The 17,160-nt window shown below is 35.7% G+C and overlaps 1 protein-coding gene across 1 annotated transcript in view; it reads right to left on the reverse strand.

Moving 5' to 3' along the window:
- USH2A (usherin) overlaps positions 1-17,160 on the reverse strand; it is a 396,442-nt gene that overhangs the window by 312,670 nt on the left and 66,612 nt on the right. The window contains exons 11-14 of the mRNA XM_075496427.1: positions 16,272-16,467; positions 12,340-12,981; positions 6,466-6,649; positions 1,165-1,328 (exon numbers count right to left, since the gene is read on the reverse strand). Coding sequence (XP_075352542.1) covers positions 1,165-1,328; positions 6,466-6,649; positions 12,340-12,981; positions 16,272-16,467 — 1,186 coding nt within the window. The remainder of the gene's footprint in view (positions 1-1,164; positions 1,329-6,465; positions 6,650-12,339; positions 12,982-16,271; positions 16,468-17,160) is intronic.

Raw genomic sequence — 17,160 nt, forward strand, 5'->3', positions numbered from 1 at the left:
GAAATATTTCGTTGAAGGAGGATCCAGAAGCATACTCCAGAGATCACCTGGGAATGTCTAAGCCTGTTGTTGCATTACACATGGCTACCTAAGCTAACTCTCAGCGTAGGAGCGGTCTGGCCATTATTAATTAGGCCTGCTGACAGAAATGACCAATTAGCATCTGCAGAGTACCTCAGTAACTGGTTACATGACTTCCAAGACTGGGCTGTTAACTGTGTATGGCAGCAAGGTGTGTCACAAAAATGTAACACAACTTTTTCAGAATTAGCTGAGGTCCTACCCACAGAGTTTGGCGTTGCATGGTATGATGTCCTCAAAGCCCGTTTCTGAATGTTGAACTGAAAGCAACTTAAAAATTTAATTTTCTTATTACATATAATATTTTTCCTCTCCTTCTTTAAATTCCCTGCCAGCTTAGAGACTGTGCACTGGTGAGCATCTCTGAACATTTAATTTTGACTACTTATCACACAAACAAAGGCTGAAATTGTGCTTCATATTCAGACTTATTGCAAGGGCAGAAGTGCAGATGTTCCACTGCAATGTGTTTCATTACAATTCATGATCTGACCATCAACATAGCATTAGCCCCACCTCACACATGCCGATTTATGATGCTCCGTTACACCACATCACATATTTCCCCAAACTGACTGAAAAAAAGCCCCAGGAGGAGAAAGGCAAAGCTACATTGCACTGAGGAGCAGATTGCGAGTTAATCACCAGGAGGAGGTCTTCAACAGACCTGCTGTTCTTCAGACCTTCTGGAGGCAGGTCTCCTGCCTCCTGTCAATGGCAGTAAAGGGGACTAAGCTGTAAGTTGTACAATACTGTTGTATTCATGTGACTAAAAGGTGAACTCTGCATTGGTCACTACAAAGAACATGACGGGAAGTGCAAGGGAACTACGGGCCATGACTTCTCCCCTGGGTTAGACTGCAAGCATAAGCTGTGTGTATGACACGAAGCATTCTGTACATCTCTCTGGAAAACACTCCTAAGATACTCACAGTGAAAATCACCCAAACTTCTGGGATCAGAAATATGGAGGGGGGAGTAAAGCCCAGTTTTAGTACTGCTGACCTAATTTAATACTCACTAAATCAATAAAAAACCACATTAATCTAGAAGACATGCTTTTAAGACCTAACATCCACTTACTTTTACTGCAGCCAAATCGGTTGTGGACATCCAAATTACTAGCATCAGGAACACAGTTGTCACATTTCAAGCCAGTTACAAATTGTTTACACACACACTGTCCAGTAACAAGATGACAAGTCCCATTAATGGCTCCTGCAGGATGACAATTACAGTGCTGACATCTATAAACAAAAACAAATCAAGGAAGTGATCAAAACACATTAACACTCCAGTTAAGCACAGTAGGGTTTTGTTTAAAAGATTCTTGGGTAACATAATTAAAAAATCATAAAACAGTTCAGTAGCCTGAGACACCGTAGAAAAATCTATTAGCCTGATAAAAAAAAGTAACTTACAAAAAAGGTGCCCATGATACAAATAAACATTAACATTTCCATGCCAGAATAATATTCTAATTTAGATAAAACCTGCTTAGAATTAAAGAGCTTTTATATATATTGATCCATACACAAAAAGGATAATAATGTTTGGTAATAACCACATTATGCACTGAGTCCGGCAACATTTACTCACACAACCTTTCTTGCAGAGCTGTAGAGTGCAGTGATACACGTGTAACCGGTTTCATCGGTTTCTGCACAAAACATGCAACCTTCCAACTTAGAGGAAACTAGGCTTTTGTTGAAAAATAAATCAATTAATAATTTCTTGTTCACAAAGGCAACTTGAAGTTGAAAAAAATAACACGCTGCGAATAAAGGCGAATGAATGTAGACAAAAATTGGGAGAAAAAACCCTCAGATTAAAACAGTGAAAGGAAACAAACTAGCAGAAATATGAATATTATAACAGAAAGCACATTTTCTTTGCAGCCTGATGGACAAAATTGAAAATAACCAAAAAGAATATTTAATTAAATGTGTAAATTAAATTATTTTTTAATTAAAAAGAACAAAAAAATTAAAAGCATTGGTATCACACAAATGCCACATTTCAATTCTGTAAAAACCTCTGGCATCAGTAGAGTACTTTCAGGATTAATTTATGCTTTTGCATGTGAAAACTCTTGCAATCTCACGATTGTTTTTCACTGGATATGCTATTTCCCCGCTGGCATTCATTTATAGCAGGGATACCAATGTCAGATTATGCAAATATTCAAAGACTCGGAACATCTCAGAAGTTAAGCAAAGCAATTTTTTCCTTACTGCAAGTACTGTTATGCTACCCATTGCAGTACAGACTGACGTTATTAGTCATAACAGAAAGTCAACAATGGCAGATAAAACTTTGTACCTTAGATTCTAATTACACTATATTTTAATTGCTGCAGACTAAAAGAGTTTTGAAAAAACATGGAGAAATGTGGGACCGTACAGTGCAGCTAAAACATACTGGGAAATCTACACATCACTCCCCTTGCCCTAAGGTGGAAAAGTCCCATTCTCAGCCATAACCAACATCAGCCTAGAGGGAATCTTAAATTGCTCCAGATGCCAAGTCCCAAGATGACGAAGCAGCAAAAAGACCTTGGAGAAGTTCAAGGGAGACACAGTCATGCCATGTCCCCTTTGCTCTGCTAACCCTACAACTAGACAAGAGTTGTTGATTTATATTTGGCTGAGCTTTCCTTGGCCAGTTTCACCAGACCCGAGGAAATAGGTGGTGGTGCCTTTACACAAGTTACTTCACCATTTTTTCAGTCATTACCATCACCTTGGTCTATCTCTTTCTATCCATATGAAGGCAGAAATAAAAGTGAGTTCAGTTATGTTTTAGGCATCAGATTTTTAAGGCAGGGGAGAGAGGAGGGGAGGGTGGAAACTGTTTTCACAGTAGGACACTAAAATTCAGGTCAATAATCAGTGAAATAGACATTAAATGTGACAGATTTTTAAACAAGTTTAAGAAAACTCTTCACATACATTTTCTGCCCATCACAGAGCTCTCTGTATTAGAGTTTCTTTACTCCACAGCAGCTCGTGCTGTGTGATCTCCTGGGTAATCATTCAACACCCTTAAAAAGGCTGATAAAAGCTAAAGCTGCAAAATAAGCTGCAAATTTGTTTTATGGACTAATATCCTTTTGGGAATAAATAAAATACATTCTCTCTTGGAAACCACTATACTGTAGTTTGCTCTCTTTTATAGTCAAGAGAAAAGGGCAATTTTTTCAAACTGTATTAAGTCTTTTCATCTGTAGACAGTGCATCCAAATCCCCCTTCAAATAGAGGTTTTGTTTAGACTATTTAAATATCATGACTGAAAAAAAATGGTTTAGTTAGAGAAAAAAAACGAAGACAGAATTATTTGCTCAGTAAGACAGTACTTTATTATTTCATAATTTCATTACATGATGACATTTAGTACATATAGTTTGGGGGGGGGGGGGGTGTTAACAAAAGTGTCTCAATAGGTAAACAGTAAAAGGCAAGCTTCTCTTACTGCTCCTGTGTATCACTGCACCTCTTATGAATAAGGGCCCCCTGAGTATTCCAGTTTTCATTATCATTCACACATGAGACAATGAAACTCACATACACGTACAGTCACAGTAATAGTTTTCAGTGCCTGGCAGGGTGGGGCTGCTTCTTTCTGCTTGAAATAGTTGCATTTTCTTCTAGGAAAAGTGTAGTCTCCCTACCTCCACCTATACTGAATTAGGCTCCAGATCCTGCAAATAACAGCATACAAGTTATCATATTCCATTCCGCAGGATTACACGTTATATTTGTGTAATCACATGCAACATTTTCTTAAACTGCAGAACACTAGAACTGGCTTTGTTGTTATGCATAGTTCATGCTTTTCAGTCAAGATTAAGGATTCAGTCAATTAAGGATTTTTAAAAAAAACAACTAATTCTTTGAAACTTTTAATCATGTAAAATATTTTCAGCGTTCTTGTTTAATGCTACTTCTTCAAGATACTCCGAGTCAAATATATTTGAGTTTTATTAAAGCAGAACTATATATAATCAAGGAAAACAGACTTTTAAAACATGGAAAGAGAAATGTCAGGCCAAGATGAATTGCAATATTGATTTTGTGAGGATAAATGGTTTTTGTAATATTAATATAGAGAAACCTTTATTACATTGACTCTCTAGGTGCAGTTAGAGCCTCTCCAGCAATCTGTTTAAAATCTTCATTTTTCATCCTTATGGGAAAACCTCACTTGCTAAATGGATTTCATAAACAGTAATCTGTCAAGATATATATATATAGATAAACAATTTGTGATGTTCATTGACCAGTTCATTATAGTAAACAATACAGAGGTAAAGCATTTCAAACATGTACCAATGCCCACAGCCATTACAGATCTGTTCAGACCACTGCAAGCATCCAGTATCTCTAATTCTTTAATTGCTGAGGAAATTTTCCTGCTTCATAAGCTGAAAATGCATTAAAAAATATGGAGTTCCTGTTTTATCTCAAAAACATCAGGAAGTAAATCAGCTCACATATACATTCCTCTGAGACTGGGAGAATTCAAAGCCTCATAGTCTCTGTGTGTCACAATTTTTGCTGCTTTTCTGCTATTGTGCCAAGACAGATAAGTCTTTGCCACTACAGATAGTTCATATCCTTTTCATTCGGTAACCACAGAGTCCTTAAAAGACACTTGGACCAAGGATGGTTTAAATGACTTTGCAACTTTACAAAGAAAGAAAAAAAGCATTACTCTTTTTAAGAAGATATTAACAGGTAGAGATATAGATTATAATAGATTAACAAATAAAGGCCTGGATTGTCATCTTCAGTGGATAAACATTTCTGCCCGAGGAACAGAGGTATGTTGCCCGAGTATATGCTAACCAAAAGGAAGCCAAGCATATGCAACACAAGTTAATCATGTTAATGTACTACTGGAGCAGGCTTCAATACTGTCATGAGGATTAAGTAGTATTAAGGCATTAAAGCCAACTCTGATTCAAATTCCAGAACTGTAAAAACTTTCCACCTTTACAAGATCTGGATCTAGATAATCCTAGATATTGTCACACTTTGAATTTCAGAAGAAAGCTGAAAATGCAAGTAATTGGAGGCCAATATCTAGTTCAGAAGAGCTAGTGCATAACACAGACATAAACCTCTACATCACCTGCTAAAACTGAGGGGAGGAAAAAATCTATTCCAAGTAACAAAAAAAAAAATCATTAATAATAAGGAAAATATATTTAAAAAGGAACTTTAATATTACACAGATTTTATTCCTTACCATTAGAAATGACAGGAAGTGAAAATAGGAAGTCCTTATTCCTACAGATTACTTTATGGCCATTAGCAGATGCCTCTGTGACCCGCAACAGTAAAAAATAATTTTAAAAATCTCCTAATGAGTGACAGTAACATAAAAGTTAAAGTGAAAAATCTGCAGGATAATGTCAAGTATATGCAAGGCGACACTGATAATCACTGCCTAAAAGCATGTCTACCCCACACTAGCTGGGGGAATGGAACACGGGGAGGGGAATATTGTACAGATTTTGCTTCTGCCTGCGTTTTTTTTTTAAAGGCAAAAATACTAAATATAACAAAACAATTTAACACCATCAGTCTGCATGAAAATATGATAGCATTAGAGCTGTGCAATCATTCTGGACAATATTCAAAAGGAAATTGAGGTTGTAGGGATTAAGCAAGAAAGATGATCCTGGAAAAGAAAGATAGAGCAATAGTTGGAATAACAATACGCTACCTATAGATACGTTTTCCCCTTACATTCCAGGGAATATATCCATATACTTTCAGTGTACCTAGAGGCCCCAGGCTACATTAGATAAACAATTTACCCTGTGGCACATAACTAAATGCTGAAAAGGAATACACTGCTTCAGAAAAACAGATTTTCAAGAGGAAAGGTGCTGTATTTCAACTGCTGCTGCTAAAACAAATTTGGAAAGACAGGGCTATCTAATTTTTTACTTCTTTTTTCCCCATTAAAATGTCTTCCTGAAATCTTCAAAAGCATTCACTGGTTATAAGAATGGCACATTACCTGTATTTTAATAGTCGATGATTAACATCTCAGAAACCAACACATCTTACTGAAGATGCAGAAGAAATGTAGAGAAACAGTTACCAAATAAGCCATAACATTAGATAGCATTAGCTTTATACAGTTTTCATGTTGTTTCCACTTAAGTCTGGCAAAACTTGTATTTCCTTCAGCTCCTGGGAGCACAGAGGGTTGTATAACGTACCACACAAATCAGAGTGCACACATGAATTCAAAGAAGGATTAATGTAACTAGAGCACATCTTTTCATTGTCACTAAACCTTTGAATGAGCTACTACGAGAAAAACGTAACAAGGAGGTTATAAGTGACCTGTAAAAAAGAAACACTCACCTCCCTGTGACAGAGTCAAATCCAAAATAAAGTTCTTTGCAACGTTCACATGTCTGTCCTGTTACAGAGGCATCTTGGCAAATACATTGGCCAGTTAGTTTATCACAGGTCTGATTCACTGAACCAGCTATGTGGCACAGGCATGGCAGACAGCCAGTGTCACTGGATGGAGAAAAATAAAAACCTGGAAAAGAAAGGGATTTTGAGAACAGACAATATACAAAATGTGAACACAGTAAGATTGTTATTAACTAGTGTATAATCGGGGATGAAACAACAGAACTAAAGCTTAGGTAACACACACATCAGCTCCAATAAAGCAATACAGTCCTCCTGCAGAGCCGAGCTTCTAAATCTTCTTGTTGGCACTTTGTAAAGCTATTGTTCATCCTCCAGTTGCCAACTCCGATTTTTTTATTCTCTCTCTTCAGACTTTATTTTGGACAGAGCAAATGCAAAATAGGGGGAGTACATTAACATGTCCATGGGGAAAATAAAGACCTAAGGACATGAGAGGTACTAATGAATGCACCACAAGCAGTAGAAACATAAAAAAATAACATACAAGATCAGACATTTATCCATTCTAGTCTGGGATCTCATCTCTGACAATGGCCAGTTGCAAAACATAAGAAATGCATGTATTTTCTTAAGAAAGTCTCTTAATCTTTCTCAACCAGTGGTTGGCTTAACCCTTGAAACATGAGGATGTTTCTTAGAAAAACCTACATTTGATGAGCATTTCCAGCTCTATGTAAAATTTATATTTTGCTCCTGCTCACTATATAGCTTGTGTCCTACACAAATACTTTTACAGAAACTAATAAACTGATGAAAAAAAATTTACTTATCTGCTATAAAAAAGCTTTCATTCTGAATCCCATCCTTCTGTTCCTGTATTATTTCCAATTATGAACTGGAGCATTAATTTCACCTTCCCCACAGTATATTTGGTATGCTTCTACTACACTATCTTTCATTCTATTGCCCTCATAAGCAATCTTTATCTATGCAAGTCTCTAACACATTACTGATAAATACAGTTAGACAGAGTTTATACACCTCTAATCTGGTCACTGAAGAACTTACCCATTATTCATAGCCTCACCTGAAATTTCAAACAAAAGAGCTTTTAAGCACATTTTTTTTAATGATGCTGTACCGCTTGCATAATCTATTTTGCTAACTATGGACTTCTATTCTTACTAATTTCTTTTCTATATGTCTGATCAGAAGACAATTCAAGTAACAGAATACCAGTAAGAAATATAATTACATAATTTTCCAAAATTATTTTCTATTTTTACCTGATTATTAACAGACATTTTACTTGGTTTTTCACACAAATTGCTCTGCTTTTTTTTTTTTTTTTGAGTGGTACAGTTGATTAAAAATGTAGCAACATGTACGAGTTCTGCAAACGATGATGGTAACGCAGTATTAACTGGCACTTGTCAACTGCAAGTACCTATCTTTGAACATCAATCCTAAGATAGGGCCATTGATAGGAGTTTCTGTCTCTGTCAGCTGGTTACTATTAGGTATTATTGCACAACTTCAATAGAAGAATTTCAACCTTTACTCAGATAGGCAGTATTTGCACAGACTTCTCAGACACTTTCCCTCTCTCTCCAGTTCAGTTTCTTCTTAGTCATGTTCTCAGTTACTGAATCTTTTTTGCTGTCCAACAACTTTCTGATGTCCTGCTTTATAATAAAGAGCCCAAAATTGCATTGTAACATGTCATATCACCCAAGGCCTTATTATTTATTTTGTCTTACAAGAGATAGCTTTATATATACACCCCTAGGGTGGTATTCTCTGCCTTCGCAGCAGTGTTGCGCTGTGAGCTCATATCCAAATAGCAGAGGAACTAAACAAATTGAAAACATTAGAATTTTACTGCTCAAATCTTTGTTCAAGTTTAGCCTCTGGTCCTCAGTGAGATAAATCTCAAGTGGACAGTGAAGTGATATCAGTCTCCACTTAACATACATTCGCATCATAAAAAACCCTGCTGTTGGCACTTTATTCCAGAGAGGCTCCGAACTGAGCCACCACAGAGACTGAATAGCTTGAAGTTATTAGTGAGGCAGCATGTATTATCTCATACTGCAGTTGTCTGCGCAGTACAGTGCCCATCCTGTGCATAAATAGAGGAGACCATTTCCCAGCAATGTCACTCTTGAGCACAATGAACGACTCCACTCAAAGAACGTAACAGGAAGATAGGAAACAAGTTTAAGCCTGGACTCCTGCAGAAGGTCAAAGCACTTCTTCAGGACCCAGTTTATAGTTGCAGTAAATGATAAGCACTCAGGCTACAACAGATCCTCGTCCACCAGAAATTTTGCGTGACGCTAATGTCTAAGAAAAGGCTATAGTGGGTAAATAAGCACATCTCTAGTAAAGAAATTAACTTCTGCTGAGCACAATTGATCACTACAGAACATATTGTTTTTGTCAGAGCAGAGAAATTCATAATTACAAAGAATCTATACATTAATGTTAAACATCCAGGCTCTGCTAATGTCACATCGCCTATACCACTGTAGAGCAGTGAAGGATTTGGTATGATATTTTTTGATAATAATCTTTTAGAAGTGCTCTAAAAGTTTAACTAAGTTTCTGGATACTACCACAATATTTTTTTTCAAAAGTAGTAAGCAAAAGTAAAAATTTTTTAAAAGTAAAAGTGAGAGATGGGAAGATGGGAGAAAGTCCTTCTCTCACCTAATTTATAAGTAAATTAATTAATGTGATTAAATGTAGACAAAACAAGAAGAGACACTGGATTAAAAATTCATACTGTTTGTCATAACCATTATTATTATTTACTTCCACCACCTAGAATTTGGCAGGAAAGAGTAAGAAACAACTTAATGCAAGCTTAATTTACAGCAAGGTTAGAAGGGCTCATAAAACTTGCTTTATGAAGGATCCACTGTTGTATAATAGAGCCAATTTCCAATTTTAAGACAGCGACTGCAAATCTCCACAAGATCTAAGTATATAACTAGTATTATGCTTATTCTTTTTCAGATTTTTTTCCAATTCAACCATAACTGATCACATTTGTCAATCAAACATACTCTTCAAAAGGAAGAATGAAAGTCATAGCAAAGTATTCAGCTTCCTTTTTAAATCATACTCTTATTATTTCTCCCACTGTATATCTCATGGAAAAGGAACACCCGAACAATTCCTTAGCACTTGTACATGCTTACCAACTATGGCGGTAATGCTCATTTCTCAACTGCAGCCTGTGCTTCAAAATGCACAATTAACAACACTGACAACGTTGCCACAACGTACTTCACGTTCTTCTGGCCATGAAGAGAGGTAGCACATACACAAAAATTCAGTATTGGTGCCCAGCCACACATCCTACACGCTGGCTTACATCTTTTCCATACTACGTACTGCTCCATCAAAAACTGTGGTCACTGAGTAAAGAACTTACAAAATGCTCTTCATAACAGGATCGAAGACCTGTATTGAACACAATTTGTATGGCACTAATCCCAGTTGGTGTGGCACCACAGTCCCGGAATGAGCCAGGGACAAACCGATCACAACTATTTGGGGGCTGGAAAGGTCCATTTTCTACCACTGCAACCTAGGACATCTCAAAAGCAAGTTTTATATAAAGATAAAACTGCTCTTCCATTTGGTTTCATGTTAAAATCAAATGTTCCTCTCTGCATACACCACTATTTTTTAAAAAAATTAAATGTACAGAAATCTACCAAAAGTGTTACTTCTATGAGAACAAACTAGAGGACAGCAGGTCATGGATACAGCCTAAATAGATGAAACACATGGCTGAATGCTCCAGAAAGAGTTGTTTTTAAAAAAAAAAAATCTAATGATAAAATAATAAAGTCACATCCAGTTTGAATTCTTCTCCATTAGCAACTCCTCCTGCATTAAGATTTTGGTAACTTTTGGAATCCTCTAAAATTTTATCAAAGCACACAGAAACTGTGCTACAATGGGACATTATTTTAAATACCACTGACTATAACAGACTTATAATTACACAGAATAAAAAGAAAAAAAAAGACGTATGACCAGTATTCCACTAAGGAAACTCGGACCACGGAGTTTAAATGTCCCAACAGCCTAAGAAGTCCTCAGTATGTTTTTAGGGCTGCCAGTTTTAACTAATTAATTGTGTGCCTCTCATTAGGCTGTGTTGGCTACATATACACTTGGAGTACGTTTTCTTATCTGTGTCCCAAGGCAAAGCCATAGGACATGTTTAGAGTACTTGAAACCAATTAAACTCTTCCATACTTCTACAACTTAATACCAGTATCACTAGCAGGTTATGCTCATCCCTGTTTTATAGAAAATTCTCCTTTGGAACATACTAACAAAGAATATTTATATAAAAGTTAGCTATATTATGTGTCTAAATGAGCTCACACTGGGATCAACACTAAAATGTCAGTGAAAATACCATAGTACACTGTGCTACACTAAGAGCAATACAATGCTTTTACAATGATAAGGACTTACATTTTCACCTGCAGAAGAGAGCTCAGTGTTCAGCACATATGTGCTTATACTTATTACATAGAAAATTTTAAAAATAATTCTTGCAGCAAGATTTTTTTCTTTTTTTTTTTTTTTTTTTTTTTTTTAACAGGAACTATTGTGGAATTATTCCTTTGAGTGCCATGTAAGCTTTTCTACAAACCAGTCTGTTCATACTATCAATTAAACCTTTTTAAACCATTTAGTTCTGCATAAACCCTGGCCTTTCTTTTTCAAGGACAAGGGTGGTCACTGACTCGGGAAGCCTTGACATCACTCCTCTGCCGATCTCTGATTAAGTGGCTGCTGTAGAGGGTTAGCAGGTCAAATAGCACTGGAGGAGGAACTAAGAAAAACAGAACACTGCCTTATTTATTAGTATATGTACCTAAAATAATTTAAATGAATGAAAGTATTTTTAAAAATACTTAATGGAGGTTAAGCAGTTTTTTTAACCTCTGTTCAAATTATTGAATGGCATATTAAAACCAATGGAGCTATAATGTACCTTTTAATGTGACCTGCTACTTTAATAAATTGCATATGTATTTAACTTGAACTAAACCTATCTGTTTAATATTATTACTAAAGGTAGGTTAATATTATCTGTAGTTTCACTTTACCCACCTGCTTTCTAAAACAAAAAAAATAAAATATAACTACAGAGCTTCCCACTTATAATGAACATTTAAACTCTGTTTACAGTAATACAGTACAAAATCTTGAACAGATACGTAGCAACTGCAGTATCACCTACTTGTAGGGCTGAACTGTAAGCAGTCCTTGTGAAAGCCAGCACATCCTCAACACAGCAAGGCAGGTGAATGCTTTATAAGTGGCATGTTTGCCAGCCTCAAAGTTTAAGCAACCATCTCTGTACCTCCTGCCATGCTCAGCTTTATGCATGAAGTGCCCTTCCTGAAGAGCTTGCACTCTGCCTTCCAAATCCACATTTTTAACTACAAGGATAGCTGCTGTTCATCAAACGACGCTAGTTTACCTCTTATTCAGTGAACGGGCTGTGACCATTTGTATATTTTCTCAATATCTAGAAGAACTAGGCCTAACCTTATTTTGGACATGTTGAAACTGCAGTAATAACACAAATTATACAATCTCTCGCAATAGAATAAATATTTGATGGTGATCGGGACATGAATACTTCCTTCTGACTCACACAGTTAGGAAAAAATGGAAAAATAATTAATAACATAAGTCAGAGATGTCAGCCATGAAGCTGTCCAAACACATATTAAAAACTTCAGGAACTATGATGCTACCCAACAGAGCAAAACTTACTACATCAAATAGATTGTCTTCCCATTTTCTTACCTGGTTTACACTCATTGCACCTTCTCCCCTGACGCTGAGGCAAGCAGACACACTGTCCAGAAATGTGGTCACAAACTGTTCCTGCCAATGTGCCCAGAGCGTCACAGTCACAACGCTGGCAGCCGAGGAGGCTGCTCTTGCTGAGGTTGTACATATGAAGCATGCACTGACTGCACTGAAGGCCAGCTACACCATCTTTGCAAGGACACTGTCCTGTTGATTTGTCACAAAGCAGAGAGCCATTTACTGTACCTGCCTTGTCACAGTTACATGGCAGACAAACAAAGGAATGATTTTCCTGTACTTTGTGGTAGCCATCTAGGCATTCATCACATTGTCTTCCTCCAATATTCGGTTTACATGCACATTGCCCTGTCTTCGCATCGCACACAGTTCCAGAAAACGACCCTGCAACGTTACATTCACAAGCCTTACAACCAGTTACATCCAGCCCATAAAAGTTGTCCATGCAGGTGTCACAGTGAAGCCCTTTCACTCGTTCTTTACAATTGCACTGCCCGGAGAGAGGGTTGCAGAATTGGTTCACTGAGCCATGGCTGTTGCACCAACAAGGCTCACATCCATCTTCATTAGAATATCTGAGAGCTTTAAATCCAAAATTGCAACTATCACACCTAAGACCTGGAAAGAGAAAAGATAGTAATTAAAAAAAAGCTGAAAAGCTATTAGTTTCAGTTTTTAAAAAGGGTAAGTATACTAGACTTGGGGGGGGGGGGGTGGAGATAAAGGAAAGGACTAATATTCTTCAGCAGCATAATTAACAGGAATGACAGGGCTGCACAAATCAATTGAATAACAGTGGCATCCCAAAAATCTGTTTACTTTTCCAATTTGTTTCAGAAGCGATGCATTTCTACTGGCTTCTCAATACAATTTAAGATACTTCTGCAAGAGATTCTTTGTAACATTTCTAAGACAAAGCAGAATTAATTCTGTCCCCCAGAACAGCACCTGTTGCACAATCATTGCTTACGTGAACTCTTCACCCTATATTGTAGAAATGCAATATACAGGGAATTGCACTGGGCTCTCAATCTGTTCTCATAACAGATTTATATATTATACTAAAAACATTAAATATACTCTAGGACAACACAAGTTAGACTAATTACAATGAATGATTTACTTAACACTGTACTTTACTTCACTACACTAGTTTTAACATTGATTACATTTATGTTAGTGTTTATTGTTAGCCCTTACTGAAAGCAGAAAATGTTTTCCATAATCCAAAATGAAATATTTTTATCTAAATGTATGATTTAGTTAACTCCTGCAGTACATTAAAATCTAAACTGTTTTGTTCATACTTCATCCTGTAGTTTTATTAGCTTTGTTTTCAAAGTCATCGCTTGCTTTATCCCTGCCCCAAGGGATGGCATTTGTATTTTAGTTTATAAAATGTACATTACAAGAAAGCAAACTAGATTATTATATGAAAAATGCAAATTCACAGTTATGTATTTTCCCTTGCAACGGGAAAATACTTCACTACGAAGCCATCACTTAATTGTTGCATACAGAAAAATATAAATACAATGTTCTAGCAAAATATTGTCATGATTTAAATAATACAAAACCATACAAAAATACATCTAGCAACTTACATGTAGAAAAATAAAACTAAAAATGGTAGGAAATGCATTATACATATGGATAAAAACTCAAAAACTCCAACAGAAGGCAAGTTCCTTTAACAGTGATGAATGACTCACCTAAGGCATATCATTTAATTTCAATAAGGAAAATAAAAAAGGACCACTATTGCTGCAAATTTTAAAAATAACTGTATTGTTAACAAGAATTATGACTCATTTTGAACTATTAAAATTGGTCTACATGGATTCATATCATATCAGTTTTAAAAATATGCGCAGTGCTTATTTGAATATGCCATACATATTCCTGACAGGTAATCTATTCCTAACGATACTGAGGAAGGCCTACAGGGCATCACATTCAATGTTAACAAGTACAGGGGAGTTAGCACGCTTGGCATTTAATTCACATTCTTCTACCTTTTTATTCTAGATGAATGACCTACTTTAATAAAATTATTGGTGCTAATGTATTTTACTGGTGATAGAATCATTAGTAAGATTTAACAGTTGTGTTAACTCTAACAGTTCATGTTTCATAACACCGCAGTCCATAGTTGCATTTTTCTGTTACCGTGTTTGCTTAAATAGATAAAATGGCAATAGACAGATTGCTCTAAAAACCAATTTCGAAATCCAAAGAGGAAAGCTCTTTGTTAAAGTTTGCTGCACACGCTCCAATATACAGAAGCTTATTTACAATTGGTTTGGAAAACAAAAAAAGATAATCCAGTCTGGAAAGAATCAGGTCTTTAGCCTGCAAACAAACACTTGCATAACCACAGCCCCCCACCATAGTTACAGATAAATTTACAGAAATCAGAGATTTACACATTTTTTGTATTACTATTTCAGTGGAAATAAAAATAATTCTTACTGTTTTCATCAAGGGGAGAAAATACTTAAAACAATATGCAGACAATCGAATACGTGAGAAGCCGACTGTGCATTTCTTGTATACCAAACTCCCAGTGAGTTAAGAAAGGTTTTCACAGATGCAAACATGAAATGTAGGCAAAGAATATATAATTAAGAATGCTCTGAAGTCCTTTTTATCGAATGTAGACAGTGAGTTTAAGATGCACAGAGGTTATTTTTTACTCTTAGCACCCTTTTTATCATATGGAAAACATAGGTACTTGGCATTCGACAGGAAAGAGGACAAACTGTTCAGGCTTATGTCTGTTTAGAGTTATTTTCATTATTTGTGTTATTTTGTATTTGCTTTTGGAAATTAGAAGAAAGAAGAAACAAAGACTCACAATATTACAAATAAGTCAATATTCACAAGTCAGTGAGACTTCTAAATTAACATATACTTGGATATTGTTAATACAACCCACAACCATGGTTAGCTAAAGAAAAAATAGATTACTAATTGTGTTAATAACAAAGCAGAAAAGGACCTCTCTTTTTTTCTTTTTTTTTTTTTGAGACATATGTATAGTCTGAGACATGTACAGTTACCATGCAAGGCTCACTTTATCAGGAAATTCTCCTTGCATAATATTCCCATACATCAACATTTCAAAGTGTATTATATATACTGTGTATTTTGGGCACTTGATAAATTTTGTCCTTATGTGGCTGTGGCTCCCCTCAAATATGCTGGAAGTAATAAATTGCTATAATCAAATCTAATTTCTGAAAAATACCTGTGGGAGTAACAAACAAAAAAGCACGTCTTGTAAAAAAAATGATAAATAACACAGAAGGTAGCAGTTTATTATAATCAGCTTGGCATTGAATTACAAAATTAAAATTATGTGGCCCTTGATAACTAACCCTAGCTATGTACATGATCTGTGGAATTATGTTGACTTATTTTGCATTTCATAGGAACAGTTCAAAGAAATATAATAGAAAAAAATGGATAGATTTATCACAAAGGACCCTGTAGCACAGAATATTTTGAGAAAAAAATCCATTTATTTTGGTCTATTAAGGAAACTAGCATGGAAACGATTTGCTTAGAACTCATTAAGTATAAAACATTTTGAAAAAGTGTTAATTTCCTAAAAGAAACATCTATGCAGTAAGCAAATTACATTATTTCTGTGACTTATTAGTATGAAGCTATGTAAGCTAATGTAGCTATGCCGTAAAGAAACTTCTAAAGGGTTGATTAAACTAAGCTTCAAGCTGTAGTTTGATAGAATTATTAAATTAATAATTTTTCAACAGTTAATTTCATTCATTTTTATAATCTGCCTTCAGCAAAGAAGTTTACCACACTTTTCATTTAGAAATCAAGTGTGTTTTATTTCCAGAGATAACAAGAAAAATGGCTCCAAACTCTTGCATTACACTTACCAATAACATTTGCTTTGCACTTGCACTGGCCTGAATTTTGGTGACAGGTAATATCTCCATTGACTGTCCCAGAGGTATTACAGTTGCAGGGACTGCAGCCATCAGGGTTTGACTGTTGTAGATTGTAGAATCCTTCCTGGCACTGATTGCATTGTCTGCCAGACACATGTCTCTTACAATTACACTGGCCTCCAATCTAGAAAGATACAAAATATTATAGAATGATGAACATATCTATTTTTAGATGATACATTCATTAGCAACAAGAATGGGAGTATGAGTCCAGGAGGAGAAAACTTTAAATGGAACAGAAAAAAAATAAGCCTGTGAACACATACTTCTTTAATTTGTTGAGAGAGAGAAAAAAAGAGAAATATTAAACAGAGTGTAAGTATTACATTTTTAAATAGAGTTTAAAAGTCCTGTTCTTTCAAAACGGAAGGAAAAAAGAATTGAGTAAACAATGTGGCAATATTTAGCATCTGGACAGAGAAAACTGCAAAGAATAATTACAAAATTGCATTGTATAAATGGTGACTTCTATTAAAACAAACAGTACTTTTTTGAATCACAGTTACTGCAAAACACTATCATTTTCAAAGGTCAAGTTTTGCATTTTTTTATTCCGTCCATATGCTTATTTATTTTAGTGAAAATGTTAGTTAAATAAGAACAAAGCAAAGTTGAAAGATTTCCTTTGTGATTACTCATCCAAGATAAATTTTCTCTTCCTTTACAGAAGGATGTGACCCAACAGCTCAGTATCTGAAACCCTCTCCCTCTTTTGTTGGTTCAGCTGGCATCCAAGCATTCCATTTCAGTGGTGGGATATAAAGGTCCTCTCCTACTCTCTAAATGGGTAGCGCTGCTGTTTGGAAGGAGCTGAGGC

The sequence above is a fragment of the Mycteria americana genome, chromosome 3 (genome assembly GCF_035582795.1).
Source record: "Mycteria americana isolate JAX WOST 10 ecotype Jacksonville Zoo and Gardens chromosome 3, USCA_MyAme_1.0, whole genome shotgun sequence".
Lineage (NCBI taxonomy): Eukaryota > Metazoa > Chordata > Aves > Ciconiiformes > Ciconiidae > Mycteria > Mycteria americana.